The sequence below is a fragment of the Cydia splendana genome, chromosome 6 (assembly GCF_910591565.1).
Source record: "Cydia splendana chromosome 6, ilCydSple1.2, whole genome shotgun sequence".
In the NCBI taxonomy this organism is placed as follows: domain Eukaryota; kingdom Metazoa; phylum Arthropoda; class Insecta; order Lepidoptera; family Tortricidae; genus Cydia; species Cydia splendana.
The window spans coordinates 20,917,896-20,942,931 of record NC_085965.1 but is presented as its reverse complement, the minus strand read 5'-3'; the positions used below and the strand labels follow the sequence as shown (position 1 = coordinate 20,942,931).

General features: G+C 39.7%; 2 protein-coding genes across 3 annotated transcripts in view; one reads left to right on the top strand and one right to left on the bottom strand.

Annotated features, from left to right (window-relative positions):
* The window catches only part of LOC134791779 (vacuolar protein sorting-associated protein 18 homolog), a 39,762-nt gene extending 30,570 nt beyond the window's left edge, over positions 1-9,192 (top strand). Inside the window, exons 7-10 of the mRNA XM_063762935.1 lie at positions 4,077-4,228; positions 5,076-5,141; positions 6,611-6,776; positions 8,181-9,192. Coding sequence (XP_063619005.1) covers positions 4,077-4,228; positions 5,076-5,141; positions 6,611-6,776; positions 8,181-8,416 — 620 coding nt within the window. The 3' untranslated portion in view covers positions 8,417-9,192. The remainder of the gene's footprint in view (positions 1-4,076; positions 4,229-5,075; positions 5,142-6,610; positions 6,777-8,180) is intronic.
* A 414-nt stretch (positions 9,193-9,606) lies between these two features.
* Positions 9,607-22,600, bottom strand: LOC134791669 (BAG domain-containing protein Samui). 2 transcript variants are annotated; one of them, XM_063762754.1, is made up of 3 exons: positions 22,574-22,600; positions 11,880-12,021; positions 9,607-11,491 (listed from the first exon to the last, which is right to left on the bottom strand). In XM_063762754.1, the coding sequence occupies exons 1-3, from the start codon at positions 22,583-22,585 to the stop codon at positions 9,852-9,854; spliced, it is 1,794 nt and encodes a 597-aa protein (XP_063618824.1). In that variant the 5' UTR covers positions 22,586-22,600; the 3' UTR covers positions 9,607-9,851. The 2 variants fall into 2 exon arrangements, with proteins under 2 accessions (XP_063618824.1, XP_063618822.1); XM_063762752.1 differs by lacking the exon at positions 22,574-22,600 and adding an exon at positions 18,921-19,111.
* Positions 22,601-25,036: the final 2,436 nt, after the last annotated feature.

Here is a 25,036-nt window from a genome sequence, read left to right as displayed (position 1 = left end):
TTGATTACGGACAACTAATTTTTGTAATCGACTAATTAGTTAGACTATTTTTTCCGCGACTAATGTTAGAAGCAAATTAAATGGAAAACCTCGGTATGGCTATGTTGACAGCCAGCAGATTAGGACATCTTAACGCATGTATAAAAATGAAATAGCACATGTGTTACTTGCGATATTTTGACCATTTTTATGGAGTGTAAAATTTCTCTTATCTAAGGGTAAATAAAAATTGGGTAATTTGTGCTTTGACACTTAAAACCCAATTTTATAAATAAAACTTTGTATTTTGTTGTTAATCAATGTCAATCGTAAAAATAATAATTAAAATAAAAAAATATCATATCAACGTTCTATATACGATAAAATGTTTATATCATATGTTATGATATAAAACATTAAAAAACACAGTTATAATAAATCAAACTTTGTATATGAAACATTCAAAGCAAAAAATATCAAAAAATCAAAAAAGCTTATAAAAAATCAACATGTTTGTATATACATCATAACATTATGCATGCTCAATTAAAATTTGCGAAGTATGTTTTGAATTTGTGACATTTACTTATTATTTAATCAGTGAGTTATATAAAAAAATGTTTATAATTAATAAAACAGACACATTTCCAATATTGTGATAAGTTTAAAAACAAGGACATAATCATTGGTAAATATTTATTTACTAAGTACTTTCTTTACCCATTATTTATAAAGTATAACATTCAATATCAATAGCTCTGCATATAATAAACTACATAATCAAAATTCGCTCATAAATATAACAATATAAATGTACTTAAAAGTTAAGAATACTTACAACAAATACAACACGAGTAAAATAATCTATAGAATATTTTTACTTTTTTAAGTTCGTTTTCAATACTACTCTCTCTTCAAATAGATGATCTGAGACCCGATTTGATTTAGGGAGATTCATCATTGTGGCATATGAAAAAACTCTCTCGACAGATGCTGAAGATGGCAAGGGTGTATTATATTTCTTAAAAATTGTTTTGATTATTTCGTAGCGATTTAAAACAATCAAACTTATATCTCGCTCAGCAAAAAACTGACTCATCAATATTTCGGCTTTAGTTCTAGGAGTGTTCCTTTGCAGTACTTCTTGTCGTTGTACATCGATCTCGTTGTCCGAATCTGACCCAAAATCAAAAAATTGATTTTCTGGATCTGTCGTGTGTTGTTCTGTCTCATTTACATGAGTTTGTTTTGATATTTCCATTGCTATCACATGCTTAAAGATTGATTTTACCTTTTCTTGTTCTTGTGGCTTTATGCACGGGAACCATTTGTTTTTAAATCTAGGGTAAGACAGAGCAGCAATAGCCGCATGTTCGGAAACACCAGACGAAAAGTTAAAGAACTCGTCGAATCTCCTTTCCACGCTGTCTACATAACATTGAATAAGTTCGCTGCAGTATTTCAAAGTAGAATTTTGCAATTTTCTTAATTTTTTTCGCAAAGACATCAGACACGGCACTAAAAGTCCATAGTACACGTTTTTCTCTCCTTGTAAAATGTCCAAAGTTTCGGCAATCGGTGCGAAGCAAACAATATACTCCTTGATATAATCGAACTCGCGATCAGTGATAAAGTTTTCCAAGGTTAAAGCTCTATGCAGCAATATATTTTTCTCTTTAATCGAATAAATCTGCTTCATTGCATCGTATAAGCTGTTCCAACGCGTAACGCCAGGCTTGCTAAGTGTATGACCCAAAGTCTCCTGTATAATATCTGCAGTTTTGGGACGGCCGGCTGCATTCCATAGCACGTAGGGTTACCAGATGACAGGAATTTTCCTGACATGTCAGGAATTTTGGCCGTTTGTCAGGAATGCGGCCGGAATACGAAAATGTCGGGAATTTTAGTGAATTAACAGACTTTTCTATTATGAACCTGAAAAGGTACATTATTTAAATTAACTTACATACTTAAATCCAAAACAAATCAAATTTAAACAATGTATCAAGCATACATAGCCTCCCCCCCCCCCCCCTCGCCGATATGAGTGTCAGGAAAAATATTCGCAAATCAGGAATTTTGTCAGGAAATTCCAAATTTGGATCTGGTAACCCTAATAGCACGTTGCATTTGTCAATGGTTTTATGATGTATCTCAGATAAAGTAGTGTGGTTACTTTTTTTCAAAAGATTAGTTCGCATAGATAATAAACAACATGCAGATGTCTCATGCAATAAATAGAACGTGGTATTTTTAGAAAATGCGTCGGCACTTGCATCAAAATGCAATAAACAACTTCCAGGTAAGTAGGATTATCCCATTGTTTTGTCGCCGCGTGACACTAAAAAGAGTTTTATTATTGACAGCGACAGCAGAATATTGATAATTTCTTTGTCTAAGATTTACTCAGTATCGTGTACAACTTAAGTATTCATAATGCACCAATCTACATTATTGTTTGCGACTTGTAAACATTGCAGTTTTTCGCTATTTATCGTTACCTGTATCCATAATATAACGATATATACTATACATATATCGTTATATTATTGCCCATAATATTACATTGTCATTCAAGCATTTCAAATTAAACGTGTATACATAATTTTAGCTCAATCGGTTGAAGGTATCTGCTTCGAAAAAAGCTGCAAGAGTCTACCCAAACCAACACAGGTACAACATACGAGTACCTCCAATGTACATACATACCAACTTTTAGTTACATATTGCAAGTTAAATAAAAAATGCAAAAACCAGCGATGACATAGTTTTAATATAGATTTAACCGTGAAATTTAGTCGATTGAAACTACAACTAATTTAGTTGTTAGTTGTACATTCTCACAACTAATTTAATCGCAACTAAATTAATCGCGATTAAAAAATGACGATTGATATTTTTAATCGATTGATTAGTTAACTAAAAAATTAATCGATTAATGCCCATCTCTGGTGCTAGCTAAGTCCGTAGCCGCGCTGCCGCCGGAGCCGGCCACGCAGCGCGCCCTGTGGCTGACCATCGGTAACTAGCCACTGATCAACTCAACTAACTAAGAGCTTGTCTCTAGCTAGCAGCTTTACTAGGTCTGTGGGAGGCGGCCGTGGAGCTCGCTTTACAAGTGGACCTGGTGCTAGCTAAGTCCGTAGCCGCGCTGCCGCCGGAGCCGGCCACGCAGCGCGCCCTGTGGCTGACCATCGGTAACTAGCCATAGATCAACTCAACTAACTAAGAGCTTGTCTCTAGCTAGCAGCTTTACTAGGTCTGTGGGAGGCGGCCGTGGAGCTCGCTTTACAAGTGGACCTGGCGCTAGCTAAGTCCGTAGCCGCGCTGCCGCCGGAGCCGGCCACGCAGCGCGCGTTATGGCTAACCATCGGTAGTATATGTATATTATCAGTAGAATAATAAAAAAAATATATTCCGTATAAAAAACCGGACAAGTGCGAGTCGGACTCGCCCACCGAGGGTTCCGTACTTTTTAGTATTTGTTGTTACAGTGGCAACAGAAATACATCATCTATGAAAATTTCAACTGTCTATTAGCTATCACGGTTCATGAGTTACAGCCTGGTGACAGACAGACAAACGGACAGCGGAGTCTTAGTAATAGGGTCCCGTTTATACCCTTTGGGTACGGAACGCTAAAAACCCGTATTCATAAAACTTAGCAAACCTTTGTTAAATTTTGTCCGTTTCTAACAAACACAAATGTCAAAATGACGGATAGCGAAACAAGTTAACGGAAACGATCATCAAGGGCTTGTTCTTCGAGCATTTAATAACCGGAGTCGCCTTTAAGAACTTACCCCTATGCGGAAAATTTTGCACACTTGTGCAAACTTTTGTATAGACTGACGTTTATCTGACATGGCTATTTGTACGTTACGTACAAATCATGTACAAATAGCCATACATTTGACGTGCCCCTCCCCCGCAAAAATCGGCAGACTGTTTTGTACAGAAAATGACAGCCAAGGCGTCTCCAGTTACTAAATGCTCTGAGGGCTTGTTAGACTTACATACATGGCGCCATAAGACGCGATATCGTGACGGTGGGAGTTGAAGGGTTAATATTTACTCAAATGACCTCATAATTTCAGCGGAGCACGTAATCACCGAGAACCAAGACCTTCGGGAAGCCATGAGCTTCCTCACCGAGTGTCCACTCTTGAAGATAGAAGATCTACTCCCGTTCTTCAGCGACGTGGTCACCATCGACCACTTCCGCGACCCCATCTGTCAGTCGCTCCAGGTAATCTTAGCGCTTTTCAGGTTGCCTAAAAGAACCTAATACCAGATCTAGACGGAATAAAATCCTTTTTTGTGTTTAGTCTGGTTTCCTCAACGGACGAGTAACTTGTAAACCACATAAGTTTTAAGACACTCATTTGTACCAGAGACTTGTGGTTTGGAAGCAAGTCTTCTTACTGCTGGGCCACCAGCGCTCAAGAGAGGTATACCTAAAGGCTTCAGATTTTTCAGGAATCATCTCAGCGAAATCAGCTAGCCAGATCGCCAGCGATGCGTTTTTTGTCATTAGAATGTCAAGTCTGAATAGAGTCCTCCTACCTACGCCAAGATTTCATGCCAAGTTGTACAAAAGCGCTCCTATGGGATGTGTACAGTCAACTGTAAAAATATGGGTGTAGCCAACTTATTCAAAAATATGTTCCATAGTCCTTAATTCGCTGACATAAGAGCTATGGCCATGGGACATATTTTCGAGAAGATTTGTGCACCCATATTTTTACAGTTGACTGTACCAATGGGGTTGGCCGGTGGAAGTTTTTAGCAGATGGCGCCATCATAGCTTGCCCCGTCAATCCCTAGAATTGTGTCAAATTTTTGTTTTTTTAATACCCTGGATGCCAGCTCTTTAAGCCAAATCTCATAGAAAAAGGGGCAAGCTATGATGGCGCCATCTAGGCAAACCTTTGACAGTTGCCAACCCCATTGTTACTGCGTAGTTGCAAATTTGGTCGGGAGTCTAGTTTATTTATTCGAAGATTATTGACATTTTTGTAAATGATGCGCTGTCATATATTTCTGAGTGTTCTCGAATTATTGAAACATATTTCACATGCCAAAATTGTTCCCAGGAATATAACTGTCAAATAAAGGAATTGAAAGCAGAAATGGACGAAGCCACACAAGCCGCTGAATCCGTAAGTAACCTGCTATCTAACCAAGGTTCGTCCATCAAGAATTGCAGATTGTCGAAGTTATTGCAACAAAAGACACGTATGAAACACTACTTTTAAAATTAAAATTTCGTGAATAAATCTTGCCGAGCTTTGAAAGAGAAAAGAAGATCTACAAAATCATTCACCAGTGCAACTGCTAGCACAGTTATTTACCGTTATTTGTCATTTAGTGTAGCTAGTAAGCGTCGTAGTGGCAAACCATGTACAAGATGGAACGAAGACATTAAAAAAACTGCGGGACTAAGGGCCAGTTGCACCAACCACATTTGACAGACTGATCAACGTCAGCCGGCGCGCCCCGGCACTTTACTATGAAACTTTCCATACATAAAACATTTAGCGAACTCTTTAACGATACGTGCAGTTTGGTGCAACCGACCCTAAACTGGATCCAAATAGCAAATGACAGAGACAAGTGGAAATCGATGGAGGAGGCCTTCACCCAGGAGGGGTCTAATTCAATTCAATTCACTAATGCACACAACAATATTAATTAAAACTTAAAACTAATTTATCACAGAATTGTTCTTGAAATGCAATATGTAACTTAACTAGGTTTATTCAAAGTGCTTAGAATAAAAGGCTTTTTTATTTTTTATTTGTCGTTTGTGTTTTGCCAAAACGGAGCACATGTTCTGCGATTTCGGTGGTCTATCCAGTTTTTCCCATATTGCCTTAGATGGTGTATCCCTACCAGTCTGCTCTGACTTCCGGTACCTTGGGTCATTGATCCAAAGGGACGGAAACATCGACCGAGACGTGAAAAATAGAATAAATGTGGGATGGATGAAATGGCGACAGGTCTCTGGAACAACTTGCGATCCACGAATGCCCCTTAAACTTAAGGGGAAAATATACAGAACGATCGTGAGACCTGTTGTAATGTATGGATCAGAATGCTGGGCGTCGAAAGTAGCGGATGAAAGAAGAGTGCACGCAGCGGAAATGAGAATGCTGAGATGGATGTGTGGAGTGACGAGAAAGGATCGTATTAAGAATGAGTATATAAGAGGAAGTTTGAAAGTAGCTCCAGTAACGGAGAAAATGAGGAGTACTAGGTTAGCGTGGTATGGGCATGTAATGAGGAGGGATGAATGCCATATAGGCAAAAGAATGTTAGGGATGAATGTTGATGGACGGAGAGCGTATGGTAGACCCAAAAAACGATGGATGGATTGTGTGAAAGAGGATATGAGAAAGAAAGGAGTGAGTGCTGAGGAGACGAAAGACAGAGGAGAATGGAAGAGAAAAACATGTTGTGCCGACCCCACATAACGTGGGATAAGGGCAGGGGAAAGAAGATTTGTCGTTTGTGTTTTGCGTCTGATCATTGATCCAGCCGAGACATACGAGCGAGTGCGTACTCAAATATTGGACAAGACGCGAATTTATTACTTTAATTATTGCAGCACTGTTATAATTTTGTACAGGTCCGGGCGGACATCAAGTCGTTCCGCAACCGTAGCGTGTACGTGTCGGTGACGGAGACCTGCTGCCTCTGCGAGATCGCGCTGCTGCTGCGGCCCTTCTACCTGTTCCCGTGCGGGCACAAGTTCCACAGCGACTGCACCAGGGCCCAGGCCATGGACATACTGAGTTAGTACTCGCCTACACGGTATCCTGTGAATCCAATACTCTATAATAGCGATGCAACGGATAGTTGTTTGGCCGGATACCGGATGTTCGGCCTGACCATCGGCCGAATATTCGGTATCCGGCCGCTGAATATTCGGCCAGCGGAACTATACCTACTTTTCGGTTCTTCAGGTGCGCATTGTGCAGGTTTTGACCTGTTTCGTAGTGAACGTTCGCGCGGACTCATTCCTACGTACGAAAAGAGTGCGGGTGGAAGTGAGTGGAATGTTTAAAATTGTTTTAAAATAATAAATTAGGAGCGGTGGTGGCCGAGTGGATATGACGTCCGACTTTCAATCCGGAGGTCGCGGGTTCAAATCCTGGCTCGTACCAATGAGTTTTTCGGAACTTATGTACGAAATATCATTTGATGTTTACCACTAGCTTTTCGGTGAAGGAAAACATCGTGAGGAAACCTGCATACATCTGCGAAGAAATTCAAAGGTGTATGTGAAGTCCCCAATCCGCATTGGGCTAGCGTGGGGACTATAGCCCAAGCCCTCTCGCGCATGAGAGGAGGCCTGTGCCCAGCAGTGGGACGTATATAGGCTGAAATGATGATGATGATGATGAATAAATTAGTACGATTATGACCGTGACTGTTTCTTAAATCCAATATGTTTACTCCGAAATCAAGCAAAGTTACTATCCGGTATCGGGCCGGATTTTAAAATAACGGCCGGATAGGCCGGATACCGGATAGTAACCGAATATCCGGTGCATCTCTACACTATAACTACGATAGACAGATAACTGCAGATACAGTGTATTGGATTCACAGGGTAATACTATACTTACAAGGAAAGGTACCCACCTGTCCGGCTCGGGTTTATTTTATTTTGATATATGTTAGAAAGTTGTCTAAAATAACAGTAACGTATTTTTTTGAAGCCCTATCTCAACCTATTGGATGAAATTGTCCTCCAAAGTACTGAAAAGTGACTAAAAAATCCTCTTACTTCTGGAGAGAACATTTGTTCAAGCAAATTGCTAGTTAATTACTGGTTTAATTATATGTTTGAGAACATGAAAAAATAATGATCAAGTGTTTTAATATTGGCTCTTATTTTTCTAAAAAATACCATAGTTATTCAACAATAACTGGTAGAGAATGCCTCAAGGCGTTAAGTCCGCCAATTGTACTCTTTTATTGTAAATTTGTGCAATAAAGTTTAAATAAATAACTATAGATAATACAATAACCATCTTCGTATCTTCACGAAATTCAATGTATATTGCATTTATGTAGATTCACCATGCTTTTGACGTACAACTTATTTCTTTATTTCTCATTATTCATAATGTCCAATGGGTCTTCCCATCTAAATCGTACCATATACCCTAGTAATAAAGTCCATTTTCCAGGCCCAGCCCGCCGCAACAAGCTAGCCGACCTCCAGCGTCAACTAAACGTCCTCTCAAAAATCGAACTGTCCACCATAACCAGCAACGGGTTACCGCTGAGAGAGGTACTGAGGAACGAGATCGATGACATAGTAGCCAATGAGTGCATCTTCTGCGGCGAGCACATGATCAACTGTATAGACAAGCCGTTTATTGCTGAGGAAGACTGGGACCGGGTTATGAAGGAATGGGAATAGATTTGGAGTCCTGTACGGATATGATGGTCGTTCTTGTCTACGTGACAGCGTGATAAAACGGTGTCAGTCACTTTCTATCCCGCGGTGTTAAAAAGTGAGCTATTTTATCACGTGGATAAAACCATCCATAATAGGCTGCCTGGCCTTACTTGTATCCGTTGTAATATATCGCCATAAGTTGAAGGACTGCGACCTACAAGATAAGATAATATCCAAAAATTTAAACAATCATAATACCTATTCCTGAGCTGTTGCTCTTTGAAGATAAATAAAAAGATACTAAGTGACCTAATCTAGGTTTTTGACTTAGGTCGAGTTGAAATGAAAGTGAGTAGAATTTAGATAAATTATTTGGGAGTAGAAGTAGAGCCGTATCCTCGAGATATATTCATGCGCTGATACTATTTGTGTAATTAAATCTAGTATTTTTAATAATAACGTTTTGTAAAGGACCAACAAAGGTTTGGCGGTATATTTTGCTTGAAGATATCGACTGAACTGAAATATGAGAGGCTAGTTGATGTTTACCTACATCTTGACTTATATTACACTGTATCAAAGAGAATTCTAAATAGAGGAATATTGTCAAAGTAAATTATGTAGTCAGTACATTAACTGCCATCTTTTAATAGCGATGGCGCAATACCATTGGCCTACCCTCGAGTAGATGGCTATACTTTTTGACATTTAACAAATTTAACACATATCAGTGAAAAAATAAGGATCAAAGTCAAATGGCGTTCTAAAAGTGTTAATCCTTTGTGTCGAAAGATGGCAGTAAATGTACTGACTACATCATTTACTTTGACAATATTCCTCTAGTCTAAATTCTCTTTGACTGTATTGAGCGTTGTACAGTCGCCATCAGATATATCGGAGCGGCCAAGGTGTTCACAATATCTGAACACGCGCTCTAACGCCCTGAGAATAGAGGCGTGTTCCGATATTTGTGAGCACCTTGGCCGCTCCGATATATCTGATGGCGACTGTATGTATTAAAAACAAAACTATGTCAAATTTTTAAGGCGATATGCTCCCTGTCCATAAAAGGGAATATAGGTCTAATGTCCCTCTACTCCTCTGATTATAATCGCTTACTGTGATAACCAATTATATTTTTTTTTACATCGCCATGTTATCTATATGTAAAACAATAATGTAAGAGAAATATGAAATAAATATATACAACATTTTGTGAAATCATTTATTGAGAAAATTGTGTTATCAGATAGTGATAAACAATAAATTAATTAAATATATAAGGATTTAAATAGCGTTTCAAATCCTACGCTTAAGGACGCCGTCCTTTCGTATTAGAAACTTAATGTACAAACATAAACACGTCAACACCTTGTTATTATGCACGAGAATATCACGAGGAAGGCTGAACGCCGCGGCGTACTCGCATCTACATGAAACAATTCACTAAGGCAATTCATTGACTAGCTGCCGCGTCTACTTCCATCTTCTGAGAGTCTTGGTCACCTTTCTCGTCGACTTGCATAGATTCTAACTTTTCATCCTTTTTGTCTTCCTTCTCTTTAGCCGTATTGTCTTTGCTCTTGTCACGCTTCTTGACGACTTTTTTCTTGGGAGTCTTTTTCTCCGCGTCCTGTTCTTTCTTCTCTACTAGGACGGCTCTGTTCTCCTGGGGTCGCGTGTCGGGGGGCGGGACCTCTTTAGTTTCCTCCGGTTTAGCTTCCTCCGCCTGTGGCTCCTGGGGTTTCTGCTCCTCCTTGGTCTCTTGCGTGTCAGCCTTCGCCTCCTCTTTGGTGTCTTCTTTCATTTCTACCTCGCCATTGGTCTGGTCGCCGGCCGCGGCCTGCATGTCTACATCCTGCGTCGGGGCGGGCGCCGCCGCCGCCGCCGCGGCTTTCGAATTACTCTCCGCCTTCGCCTCTAGCACCGCTATACATTTCTGTATACACTTGATCGCCTCCTTTCTCGCCAGCCGGATGTTCTCCTTTCCGTCCGTTTCGATATTGTCTAGTTTGATGAGGTTCCTCGTCAGCATCTCGTCGAGGTAAAGATACTTCTTGTCATTTTTGGCGCCGGTGAAGTTTTCGACTTCGGACATCAGGTTGAGGACGTCAGTCTGGATGGCGAGGATGACTGTGATGGGGTCATTCGGGGTGGGTTGTTGTCTGGGCGGAGGGGAAGGCGCTTGCGGCGGCGGTTGCTGCTGTTGCGGGTGCTGCTGGTGCTGTTGCGGGTGCTGCTGGTGTTGTTGCGGCGGCGGAGCCTGCTGCTGCGGATGGTGCGTCTTCGCAAACTGCTCCTCCTGCGTCGGCCGCTTAGGCGACTGCGAGCGTTGCGGGGAGGCGCCGCGGTACGCGTTCTGCGGGTAGGCCTTCTGCTGTGTGAAGGGCTGCGGGCCCTGGCGGAAGCCCTTGTTGAAGGGCGTGCCGAAGGCGCGGGAGAAGTTGGGCGGGTGGTGGAAGGCGGGGCTGTCGTCGGCGAAGTACTGGTCGCGGTCGACGTGCGGCGGCGGCGCGTAGTGCGGCTGCGGCTTGGTCTCGCCGAAGTGCGCGCCGTGGTCGGCGTTCTTGTTGATGACGGGCTCGTCGCGGCCCTCGACAAAGATAGGGATGTGGCGCACGTTGCCGGCCTGCTGCTGCTGCTGCTGCGGATGCGGATGCGGCTGCGGCTCGGGCTGCTCGTTGGCGCTCATGTTGGGCGGCGGGCGCGCGTCGGGGGGCGCAGACATGGAGCGCTGGGTGCGGTCGTCCGCATCGACCGACGGGTCGGCGGCGCTCTTCTGGCCTAGATCGACCGTGTTCCTTAATCCGTACTGTGGGAGATGTGGGGAGGGTCCGGCTTCAGTCTGTGTGGCGGCCGAGGTCTGCTGGGGCTGCGGGGAGGCGGGCGCTGGCGGCGCCTGGGCCGGCTGCTGCTGTGTGTGGGGCTGTTGAGCCTGGTGGGGCTGGTGGGGCTGGTGTGCCTGTTGGGGCTGGTGGGGCTGGTTGGCCTGGGGTTCCTCGAACCGGCGGCCCCAGTGCGAGGGGAACGAGTCGCGGAACTCTGGCGGGATGTCGTCGAAGGGGAATCTGTCAAAGCCGAATGCGTCGCCGAAACCTGAGAACAGTAAACGTTTCTTTGTAATGTAACCTGTAAGAAAATAGACATTCGTTAGAATACTGTTTGCTACTTTGTAGTAAGAGACGTTCGTTTTATAGCTACCAGCTAAACTAAGTTGCTTTTAGACTTGACGTAAGTCAGACTGCATCTTTCTACAAAGCTTAGCAAAAACAGATTCATGAAAACGAATGGTATATCCGATAATTCAATAATGTAATGACCCTTTAGGGCTAGAGAGATGGAGGATAGTGCATGCCCAGCAATTGGATGTCTATAAGCTAAATTACTAATGTCAACTTATTGCTCGAGACAATTATTTTCTCCATTATTTTAAACTAAAAGATTAATTTATAAAGTGGCCATTAATAGATATGAAATTAGTTACCGTCAGTGGCGTCCTGGCTGGAGGGCCTGCGCTTGCGCGCCCAGGTGGCGGGCCGCTGCCGCAGCCGCGCCGCTATGTCGGGGTGCCGCGCCGCGAGCGAACTCCACGCGCTGGACTCGTCCTCATCAAACGGGAAACCGCGCTGAAACAAGAGAAAAAACATAGTTGAAACACCTGTCATACTTGCTAAAACTGTACACGTGTTTAAAAATCTCATCAAAGAAAACAGGCATTTAAAAACACTAATTTATAGTCGCTACTCTATATTTTTTTTTTAGAAACTAACAATAAAAAGCATGGTTCACGAATTTACGTGTTACGAATGTTACGATCTAGGTATCATTCAGGTATACAGGCAAAGTTGTTTCAGATAACGAATAGGTGGAAGAAATCAGCTCTATGCAATTCCTACCTATAAATGTATATTAAAATCCGGCCTGTGAGCCGTTTCTTAAATATTATTATAATTTACAGTAGTTTCCTAACAAAAGTTGTATCTGATGACATTTTTTGTGTATCAATTTATATTTCGCCACCCACGTAAGTTTATTTGTTGTGTGTCCAGTTAATACTAATAACATCGTCTTTCAAAAACATGTTACTCATATTGCTTGTGACACTGCGCAATGCCTACACGAGGCTATGTGGGCGTCGTTATTAAATCTTGATTATACTATATTATAGGTATACCAGGAAAACACCTTAGTCACTTATCTCCGTACATATCGTTTTCCATATAACTACAAGTATGCTCGATTGACATAATATTACAGCACACAAAACAGCAGGACATCGTTTTTTTTCACGAGTTTTATTTATAATTTAAACGTGTTGTAAGCTGATAAACCCAGACGCGGACGGCGGTAGCCGCGAAGACCCGACCATATAAGGCAAGGCCGACCGAGGGCGGCCTCAACGGATACTTTCTTATTGGACCGAGTTATGTTAATTCCGAGTCGATACCCGGACAATTACGGAAATAAAAATATATTGAACATTGTCTCGGACTTGAATTCGGGTAGGTCAGCATATCGGTGACATTGTCGTCAAGAGTAGGTTTCTTTTTTACAACTTTACGTAAAATTAAGAACGCACATTTTCAAACGGAGTCAATCGATCGTAAACTCCAGTGAAAACAAAAGCCTATATTACCAAGCACAAGGCAAAATACTAACAAGTAACAAAAGATACAACTGTGTCCACAACAGTCACCGCACAAGCACTGAAATGCCATTGCCGCGAGTCAGATAGGACTGCACAAATAGTTGACGATTACTGGAAACGCACTCAAATTACAACAAATTGTAAAGTAACGAGGCGCGACCGTGTTAGCGAGTGCTAAAAACATTTAATCTTGATCGTCCGGTCCCATACAATACAAATTGCCGTGGAGACATAAATTTATAGCGATATTATCTTTGACAAATTGGATTAAATTTATCTTAAAACTCGTGCGCAAATACACAACGTTAATATATTTTAAAGATGAATTAAGTAGCTTTTTAAGGCGTAATTGAGGATAGGTATTAAAAGCTGATAGCCCACTCATTATCAAGTTTGTTATTAAAATGATGAACTCAAAAGGACCTTCTAAAATTAGCGGATGACTGAATTACCTAGTCTTGTTTACCACAACGCTATTTGGCGTTAGGTATTACTCGATCCAAATCTGAATAAATTAGGTCGACTTCTCAGAAGTATTAGCATACAACTTCTTTTGAGTCCAACAATAAATAAATATTAAATCACTCTGCGTGTGTCAATCTTAATATATCAACAAACACATCGCTTATGGAAGTTAACGACATAATGACTCGATAAAATTATAGTTATGACGACAATTAATAGAGTAATTGACAAGCGCAAAAGGAAACCACAATGTGCCTCGCGGATAATATTCAATTTATTAACAAATAGAATTTGAGTCGTGACTACCTAATCGCCGCTAAACGAGCAAATCACCAGAAACACCAATAGGGAATGTAGCTGAAGTAGTAAACTCATATAGCGTAGAGCAGAATTCTTAGTTCCGGAATGATAAGTTGCCTGTTATCACGTCACAAAACGCGTTAACTGCTGAACTAACAACTCAGGATGATCCATGTCTATTGACCAATCATATATTTACAATTACATTACGCCGAGATGACTTTCAAACCGGTTGAAATCGTCTCTACAGACTAATTTTAGAATTTGCCTATCTTAGAAATACTAGTTTTAAAGAAAGTCTAGATGGATGAAATTTACACCTTACGTCATTTATTTGTTCGGAATATTTATCAACATACGCGTGAGAAGTTTCTCTTTCTCGCCAGAATAAGGATAAGTTGCGAAAACGACCGCACTCTGACGATTTGCACAGGGTGAGATCATCGGGGGACGAGCAAAAACCGATTACCACAACACTGATTATTAAGTAATCTGCGTCGTAAGAGAATATAAACAACTAGGTAGGTATTTAAAAATACCTAGGTACTTATTATCATAAACTAAAACTGTTAAAGAAGTTTTATATAAGGCAAAGTTTGCATAAGGTAGGTACTTACCTAATAGCGAAATCATAACTGTAAAATTCTTTTGGAAATGAAAATAAAAAATGTCGAAGCAGAAACACGCATCTTCGACAGTTTTTTTCGGCAAGTCAATGGCCAAGCGATGATGGCAAAGAAGCAAAAAAATCTTTTGAATGTTAAACATTAAAGTTATTGTTGGCCAACGGGACGTAGGCGGGACAAATGTTAAGGTGTATTGACGACGCAAAAGAAACTATTCCTAATTTACAACTAAGGCCATTTGTTAAATCGAAGTCGAAGTCAATTCTAGGCGACACAATCTACAAAGATGGTAAAGAACGAAAACGACTTCCGTTCAAGGAAAACGTTGAGAAATCGTCACAATTATGCATTTACTAATAAAGAAATAGTGTTGGTCATCGAGAACAGAATTGAATCCGCCGTATTTGCACGGTAGTGGGCGTCAGATGGCGTCACGACAACTCCGAGCCCGTTTATGTGCAAACGATGGATTTGCCGTCTAAGCCGAGCGCGATGACATCATCTCCTCAGGTAGAGTGTTTGTGAGAGCCGTGAACGTGACCGATCGCCGGCTTCGGCCGAAAAGTCAACAATCAGTAAGAAAGATCGTTTTAGCACGTGGCATGATGTAGTATTTGCATAGAATAATATGCTAGAAACACGTGACGAGGCAGAGTGTAAAAAGAACAAAATAAATAGTCGAAAAACTGTATTGCATGACAACTTAGTCCTCAATTTTTCTACAAAATGGCAATTGAATTTTCTGTCCAGTATTTATCTGCAATTGGAACTATTCCTCTATCCATAAGTTGTCAATCACCCCGGAAGAAGTACGTTTCGAAACTTTGGCCGAAGTGGATTGTTTTTGGGTCAAAGCAGACCTATCTTGAGCGTTAAGATAGTAACTGCTCATCAAACAACCAGCATACATTTCCAGAAGCACTCAAGCAGAGTTTACAACAGAGTTGCAGCGAACTGACCCGTTTACATGCGTTTACGACTGAGGAACAACATGTGTTCAACCAATATTCGATTGAAAGTGCTGAGATTAAATCTTATTTAGAACACTACCGGTAGGAATACAGAAGAGCACTAGTGTTTGAAGTCTGTTTATCGGTAAATTTACTGAGATCTACTAAAGAGTACGTAGTAATATTAACTGAAAAGTAGATAAAAGTCAGACTATTTACTAATTACCAAGATGGAAAGGCATCGTAAAATTGTCCGTGTTTTTAGGAGAAGAAAATCAACTTGCGATGATAAAGTACCCGACACCCGTGTTGCCCTCACAGTTCAGAAAAAAAATAAAAATAAACGCACACTTAAACCATATTTAATGAGAAATCAAATTCACGTGCAGATGCCAATGTAAGGGTGCCCAATGAATAGGTATGACATTCAATAACCTAAATGACTTCATCTACACCACCAAAAATATTAAGAGCTTTAAGAGGGAATGCTACAGTATTTCTGTTTTGGCAAGCAAAAGTGGTTAATTTTTGAAATGGCCAGAATCTCCGGTTTGGATAATTACTAAGCAGAATTGGCGGCGATCGAGACAAACGTTATGTGCGCGTGCGCTGGTGAGTCACGCAGCGTCGCGACGTCACTACAATCTACATGTTTACATTCGCAAGCGTATTCTGTAATCCGAATTATATCCATTGCCAAATTTTTTTTGAGGGTAAATTATTTGAGAATTTAAGATGAAATTATCAATTTTTCTATTGGGGCCCTGGACCTACAGGAAATGTGTAAGTAGAGCTTTACCCAGTTTTTTTCAACAATTCTTGAGCTGATTGCGAAGATTTGATTTTGTCATAGCAAGTGCTATGAAAGCGAGGATTTGGTTTTGGGCTTAACCGTAGTTACTTTTATTTAGTTTTAAAAGTTTCAAGATAGAAAATCGAATCCAATCAATTTCGATCTAATCGTGTGACAACCATTTCTAACAGTTTCTTAAACCAATTATGTCCATCAAGGAACACCAAATTTAGACAATGATTGACAAGATCGAGTGAATCATTAATTGATTGCAATTAATCTCATAACTAAGCCGAACCACCCACACATTATTGAGACAAAATTGGCTATTACCAGCGTAGGTATTACTTACCATTGATCTAGGTACCAGCTGGTGTCTTGTATTGTAACGATCGTACTTTGGAGAGGTCACCGGTCGTTGTAAATGTCAAATGTCACTTAACACATTCAACACCAAGAACCCGACTGTCGGGTACACTGTTCGTAGCGACTACGCGCTACATACGACGAAACCGTGGCTACGCGCTACGAGCGTAACCCGTAGCACTTAGTGGTATTGAATGTGTTAAGCTGATTAGCGGAATTTCAAGAAATCTAAAGGCTTTCATGGTCTGAATACACGGTGGCTAAAAAATAACTGCATTCCCGTTGCCAGTGAGGTTTTAGGATTATACTGAGTAACTTTTACTATGGGACCAACCCCGAAATCGCGATAAAAAAATTTACCCTCCTATAAAAAATGGACTAGCCAAAATGTATGAAACAGCCAAATTTTATTTCGCGATTTCGGGGTTGATCCTATAGTAAAAGTTGCTCAGTATAATCCCAAATCCCTGGCAACGGGAATGCAGTTGTTTTTTAACCATCCTGTATAAAAGTTTTTCCTTATTACACGAGAATTAATTTATTTTAATACGCAGTGCGCCGAACGTCGGAGTTCTAATGAATCATTATTCATGGGCACCACCTACGGATTATTTGGACCAGAAGGTGAAATAAACAGATGCAATAAGACAGCCATACAAAGGTAAAATTTATCAAAATTTTTATTAATTAACCATAATGATGCTTCTTATCAAGTTATCATCTACTAATAATATTATAAACAAATCCATGAGGCTTTGTCTAAAAATACTTAATGACGATTTTGTCATACGACCATTCGATAGTTTTTAGGGTTCCGTACCTAAAGGGTAAAAACGGGACCCTATTACTAAGACTCCACTGTCCGTCTGTCTGTCACCAGGCGGTATCTCACGAACCGTGATAGCTAGACAGTTGAAATTTTGACATCAGATGGTGTATTTCTGTTGTTGTTCTGTTGCAAACAACAGATACTAAAAACAGAATAAAATAAATATTTAAGTGGTGCCCCCATACAATTAACGTGATTTTTTTGCCGTTTTTTGCGTAATGGTACGGAACCCTTCGTGTGCGAGTCCGACTCGCACTTGGCCGGTTTTTTTAATTTATATTATTATTTCCTCTACTAAGTACAGTTACATGCCAAGGTAGCCATGTAAAACAAAGAAGCAGGTAATTTCCTTGTAGGAGGTGCGGAAATTATTTTGGGCCCGCGTCCAGGGTTATTCACGCACAAAATTGCGTTCTAAGTAACTTGGCAAACGCTCAATTTAGAAAAAGATTGTGCGTGTGATTATTGTTTTTATATTACTAATGAATATTTCACCTTTGCCAAGATATTTCGTCTGGTGTCAACCACAACTCATTAATTGCAAAAAAGGTCGAATATTGTTTATTGAAAAGATGAGAAATACAGAATGAAGATTGAATAAAAGAAAAATATGGCTACTTATAAAATAAAACTATGTACTAAAACTAAACCTAACTAGGAAAAAAAAAAACAACGGGTTGCACTCCGGGAGTGCCGGCAGAAGTGAAAACTCAATGACATTGTAACAGTTTTTCGATCAGGTCACGTGTCCGTCTTACGAATTTTCAATGCGTCGAATCTGTCGGTCACGTGACCTGTCGCGAGTTTAACATTTTTTCCCCATCACAAAAAGTGCACAGCGCCGCTAAAGAAGTTTTCACTTCAAAAATTACATAAAATCAACTTTGTTTTACGGTTCATTATGATTCCGAACTTGCAGAAGTAACTTATGGTTGTCACCTGACGAATCATATGATAGGTAGTAGGTTAGGTATAGGTAATTATTTTATTCGTGTGATACACACGACATTCTTACATATCGGCATGTCCATATGATATGAAACATGTTCTGCCTGATTTTTTAAATGACTTATTTGTACCCTGTTTTAGCAAATAAATTATATTATTTCTAATGAATTAAACATTTTAATAAAATTTTATATACATTATATATTAGTTATAAAATTATTTTATAACTAATAAAAAATGTTAGTTCAATAAACTTCGTGAACGAGACTTAATTTGTACGAGGTAGTGGTTAATAAGAATAGGTACAATAGAGTCAGCTGAGAGACTGAAAAATATTTTATGTTATGATTCAGGTATCTTTCAGCAAAAACATAAATGAAAAGAAGCAGCACCACATAAAAAAAAGTAACTATACTTTATAAAAAAAAAAGAAATGCTCGCAAAGGTCAGTTAACTCTATTGTTCAAATATCTCGTTTGTCATCATTCATCAAACTAATAATTAGCCACTAACAGCGACAAAATTCTAAATAAGGTAATGTTTAAGTTACGTTAGCCGAAAAGTTTATCAAAGGTTCAAAGTCCTAGCCCAGGTGCTTACCTCATCCTTATTCCCGTGGTATTCCGGGGGCTTCTCTAACACAACGGGTGATTCCATTTCCTTAATCCTAAACACTGGAATGTATCACAGTTAAACACTTCACTTGGTTGCGTGTGGCACGCGAATACTGATATAAAGGTTGGCTTGGTAACGTTCGCTCTCGTTTCTCAATGTATACTGAGTCGACGGCGAGCAACGCTTGCATTTATACGCTCTGTCGGAACCCGCTTCGAGAAGCGCCCGGATTGTTCGAGAACGGGGCTTCGCTAGACGTTTCGAGGCGGTCGATTTGTAAGCGACGAGTCCATTGCTGCTGCCCAACGAGGCTAGCTAACTTTTGTGAATGAGGAGGGGAACTAAAGCGGTAATGTACGCTTGCAAGAATTGTGCCACATTTTCCTAAAGCTCGGGCAAAAAGCTCGCATGCGTGGTCGGGGCGCTTGGAACTTTCGAGCTTTTTCTACTTTATTCGGGATATTAAGATGTGGCGCCCTTAAAGGGACTTCAATATGGCGAAGTTTTCATTTTACACAAACTTGCATTAACTTCCAAAAAGTACAAGATCCCAAGATCCGCGATACATTGATGCATATTAAAATAATTACAGACTACCAGAGGTATGTCTATAAATAATGTAGCGTACTTATATCTTATTTTATTCGTCGCCATGTATGAATCACCAAATGCAATTTATTTATTGTAGTGACAAGACAATGCAAATTACATGTGTGTTTATTATTAAATTTCCTTCAGCGATCCTTATACTCGCAAGCAACATTTGTACCTGACACAGCTTATGTAGTCTTAAACAAATAAGTTGGTCATAAAATATCACATAAACGATTGTTTCGTTATATAAGCGGTCACCAGGTAAATAAACACTGTAAGAGCGGCTGACGCCATACATTTACAAATCGCTATAAAGTTTGTATAACAAATGTCTAAGATTATTCAGGACTGTAGATAATTTATCAATAGCTACATTTATTGGTCTACCTACGATCTAGATGTGGAACAGTTTACCGACGGCTATAATACCTAATATGTAGTAAAGCAATAGACGAGAGAGGCAAATGCAGCGAATTTTGGCGTAACGTAATGCGTTTATTTACATTCTGTAATGTACAATTAATAAAACCTTGAGTTATAGTGCGACATAAAATTATAGAAATTAAATAAAATGGAACTCAAAAAATTCTACACTAAATTGTTGCAATGATTAAGCATTTTACGTCAAAAATGTGACAGTTATGTAGGAAGTGGCGCCCTCAATTATTTTCTACAATTTCTTGTCGGACTATACATGTGCATATTTATTTTGACAAAAATGATCTACCTGTGGCAACTTGTGATTGGTTCACTGTCTCTGTTTTCCTAACAAATAAAATCTTTACTGGCTTAAAGGACTCGCATCCAGCCCACAATTTTTATAAAAAAAACTTTACACTCTTTAGTATATACTAATAGTAATCTAGTATTTATATAACAGCCGCATATAATACTGACAAGACTAGAAACCGTGGTAGTACCTATCATCTATTTTAAAGAAGGCATCGTCTTTTTGTAAAACGTATACTAGAGTCTAGTAAATAAAGAAGACTGACAACTCCCCTACAACGCCGTGAGAATCGTGAGTGTTGTAGGTTGTACCACAGAATAAATAATAGTCTAGGTATAGAAGACTCATTCTCTATCTAACAAAACGCGTCTGTTACGATCAGCACAGATATGGTCGCTAGGTGGCGACAGCGCCACGCGCGGCTTATGGCTTTCCCCAAAATTGGTGTGGAACGGATGTACTTTTAGCTACCTGTAGCAAAGCGACGAAATCGCGGAGTGAGCCACGCCTGGTTGTACAGCCAGCATAAATAGTAACTGGTGAAACAACGCGCCCAAAGTATCTGCCAGTCTGCCATAAGTATAAGGATAAAAACTAAAATACGAGTAGTAAATAGTAAAAAGCCGGATGAGGAACGGCTATGATAATAGCGTGGGAGGCTGGGAGGGACAAATGCAGCGAATTTTGGCGTAACGTAATGCGTTTATCTACATTCTGTAATGTACCTTTAATAAAAGGTACATGTGCAGAGTAATGATTTTGACAATTATCTACCTATCTATCTAGTGTTAATATCAGGGAGACCGAGCTTTGCTCGGAAAACATAAAAACACAAGAATGCGCGTTTTCACAGAGATAAGACCTAGATCAATTTATCGCCCCCGAAAACACCCATATAGCAAATTTCATCGAAATCGTTAGAGCCGTTTCCGAGATCCCCGAAATATATATATAAATATATATATATATATATATATACAATATAAACAAGAATTGCTCGTTTAAAGATATAAGCTATGGGGGTTGTCCTTCTTGAATATTTACAGGTTTCTGCGTAGGTATACCGGTATTGTATGGAAGTTGGTGAGGGCTGTAGGCGCCTGTGGCGAGCTACCGGAACAAGTGTAAGAATACATTCATGGTGAAAGGGCGTAATTAAACACAATGTAAAAAATATTTAATTTGCAATTGAAACTCTTAGTACAACAGTACTAACAGTAGTAACTAGTATACTGAGTCAGTTATAATGATACTGTATAAAATTAGCTATTAATAGTGAGGCTATTCTTCAACAGCTGACCACAGTGCCGTGGCATTTGACTTGGCCTGCGAAAGGTCGTTGAACCGCTAAATAAAACGCATTTAGACCATTCGGTGCATTGCAGATGGAATACTAAAGACAGGTGGTTAATATATTATAATTAGATGCAAAGACAATAAATAGAAAAAGAACTGTACTTGTTATGTTCTTGGTGTACAGGTATTTATTTCTTTTGTCTACCAACATGAATAACTAGTAACAGTAAATATGTAAATTCAGCTGCGTAACAAGATCGAATAAGGCGGATTAACCTTACATACGGATAAATATGAAGAAACAATTGTACTTAATAAAGTATGAATCTCTTTCAACATCCGTTAAGCAGTTTTCATGTAAATATGTCTAACGTAGAGATATTTACGGATAATGGGTTCAATAACAGCTGATCCAGGCAGATTAATTACGAACCAAACATAATGTTCTCTTGTAGGCATCTTGTAGGCATGATTGGTACCAGATGGATTGCAATAACAACAGTTTATTCAGAATCAGACCAATGCGAATCGGTAGCCCCAAGGTTGATCGCAACCCGTAAACAACACAACTGGGGCATGGAGTGTGTAGGATGCCGTCTGAGTTCTAAATACAGAAGTTTTGGTCAATATTGCGTAACTAAATTTACGCGACAATTATTGGTGACCTCAAAACACTAAGAATCTGTGTCGTCTGGAAAGTATTTCATGAGCGCCAGACACTAACGAACGCGTTGAAGCAATTTATTAATAGTAAATTACACAAAAATATTACAACTTTAAACAGTCCGTGTAATATTCTTAGTGTTTTGAGAGAACGGGCAATGTCATTGCGCTATTAACCAAGTGGTTTAGGAGATCTTTTATTGAGACCACGAGAAAATAATGAAACACATGATCAAAGCTGTAAAGTAGTGTAAACAAAACATAAAGATATTGGCAGTCCCGCGTTGTTACCAACAGATATTTGCCTATTTATAACGTCCTGATCGTCCGGCTCTAGCCTTCTATCTGTACTCACATTTCGCTTCATTTTACAATCTCATCATCCGGTGAAAATTTCCTAGCAATCCGAAGGTTTTGTTCTTGAACTGAACACCACACCACAGAGTTTAGTTTTTATTCTTCGCACACCACTCACTCGCGCAGCTCGGTTCGTTTTGCATGTGCTGTGGGTGTATGCCGCGAATCACCGAAATAGAACTTTTGGAATAACTCTACACAAATTATATTGCCTGCGTCACTCCGAGAAGAATACTAGACGAGTTGAAGATCAAGAACGGAAACGCGTTTGCGCGAGTTTGTGATTTATGGATGTGACAAATTTGCAGATGCAGTGATTGCCCCGATCTTATATGCATTATTAAAGTTTGCTATACTAGACTTTTGAATTTCGTTTCAGGAGATGTATGCAGGTCTTTTACCGAAGCTAATGGTTTGTTCCACACAACAAGAAACAATAAAATCCACGAAAAGTCAGGAGGAAAACCAACGATCTGTTAAGAATGGAACCTGCTTCCATCGTCTCTTTTCTGTGACAAATACAATTTAGCAAAAAAGCAAGAGTATATGGGAGAATCATAAATAATTATAAACATTACTGAACCGGTAAGGCGGTAAGCTTTACCTTTGGCCCTGGCATCCCATAAGTCCCATCAGGTAGAAATAATAGGCGCAACCTTGTGCTGGTTTTCTGTGTTCATTGCTATGTTGTCTATTTTGGTTTCCGTTTACCTACTTTTTTCTGCACAAAAGGATTTTGATTTGTCTATTAGACGCACGCCTGAAACCTACTGGCTACCAAAAACGCATCTACTTTCGCGAAACCTTCAGGTGTAGTTCAATTGTTTCACGTATCATTTTCCTAATATATCAACCGGTGACAGCGCCTTTGCACAAGCTAAATGGCTTCCTTCCTCGTAGTAGAAGGGAGTCCTTGAGCTGCAGCGCAGGCGTCTCATTAGCACCCACACTGCCTATCTATTCACACATTTTGTATCCAACAGATATCTCACTTCCAGTATAGATTGACCTTGATATTGGTAGGAAGTGTGTCTAATTGGTGGATAAAGTTATACTGGTCTATTATCGATGTGAATCAGGGCAGGCTGGTGGGCAAGAGGGATTCTACATTCTACTGCATATTGCAGCGCGTGGGTGAAGAGATCAGGGCTGCGTAATGCAACTTGTTTATGTTATATACCTAGATGCATCATAACTCAAAAGGTATTTAGATTTCCTCGCCGTTTTCCTGTGTATAATCCGGATTTGTGCAGGTGCGTACATATGGATGCGCACTTGATGCTTTGGTAAACAAATTTGCAGTTTGGTCAGGCGTGGCTCACTCCGCGATTTCGTCGCTTTGCTACAGGTAGCTAAAAGTACATCCGTTCCAGACCAATTTCGGGGAAAGCCATATGCCGCGCGTGGCGCTGTCGCCACCTAGCGGCCATATCTGTGCTGATCGTAACAGACGCGTTTTGTTAGAGAGTGAGTCTTCTGTACCTTAGTACTATTATTTATTCTGTGGTTTGGTTCGAAATTTTAAAGATATTAAGACATTTAAAACCAAAAGTGTAGACGTACCTACCTATACATTTTGTAGAGATTTTCTTCCAGAAATGACTGAAATCCGTCCTCATTAAATCGTTTTCTTGTTTGACGAGAGATTTTTTTAAATGGTCAATGTAGAACCTGTTCGAAGCAGCCCTAGAACAATTACTGGTTGATTGGTGATAATGGTGCAGCGCGCTAACGATAACAAATGGATAGAGGTGTTCTTATTACTGCAACCGCTGTTATTCCTACTTATAAATAATATGTGTAGAGCTTGTTAATGTGAGTGCAAAGTTGTGTTTACAAGTTGTACCGAAACAGAATTACATTGTCAACATCTTTATTAAGGATGTAACTATGTATGTGTTGCTATAGCTGTAAATACAAATAGGTTTGATAATCATAGAATAATTTAGAAATAACGATCTTTATTCTATGTCTTGGAATTCTGTCATCATTATACATATAGACGGAATTGTAAAACATTAGGTCTCTCTTTCTCCTATCTGGCAATTCGACATTAAGCAAGTGTAATGATAACCGGGCATATCTAAGCGGTGTAAGGTGTGGAAAGTTTCCAAAAAGTTAGAAAAGTCCTCGGAAATCTCAGGAATATTTCACAAGAAGTAAAGTGTTTTCACTAATTATGAGAATTTCCCGAAATTATTACATGTGGAAATTTCGTAAATTTTGAAACATTTGTATTAAATAATGAAATAGTCAACATTAAATTCACATATAACGGCTAAACTAAGGACATTACATTAGCGACAATCCCTCTTCTATGTATATCCCTATCGTATACGTATATACATAATTTGCCTAAATTATCTATAAAAATGTTGTTGATATATATGTAATTATGTATAATCATCGTTGAAATGACAATAATACAAATTACTTTTGCAACGGTAATGAAATTGATGAC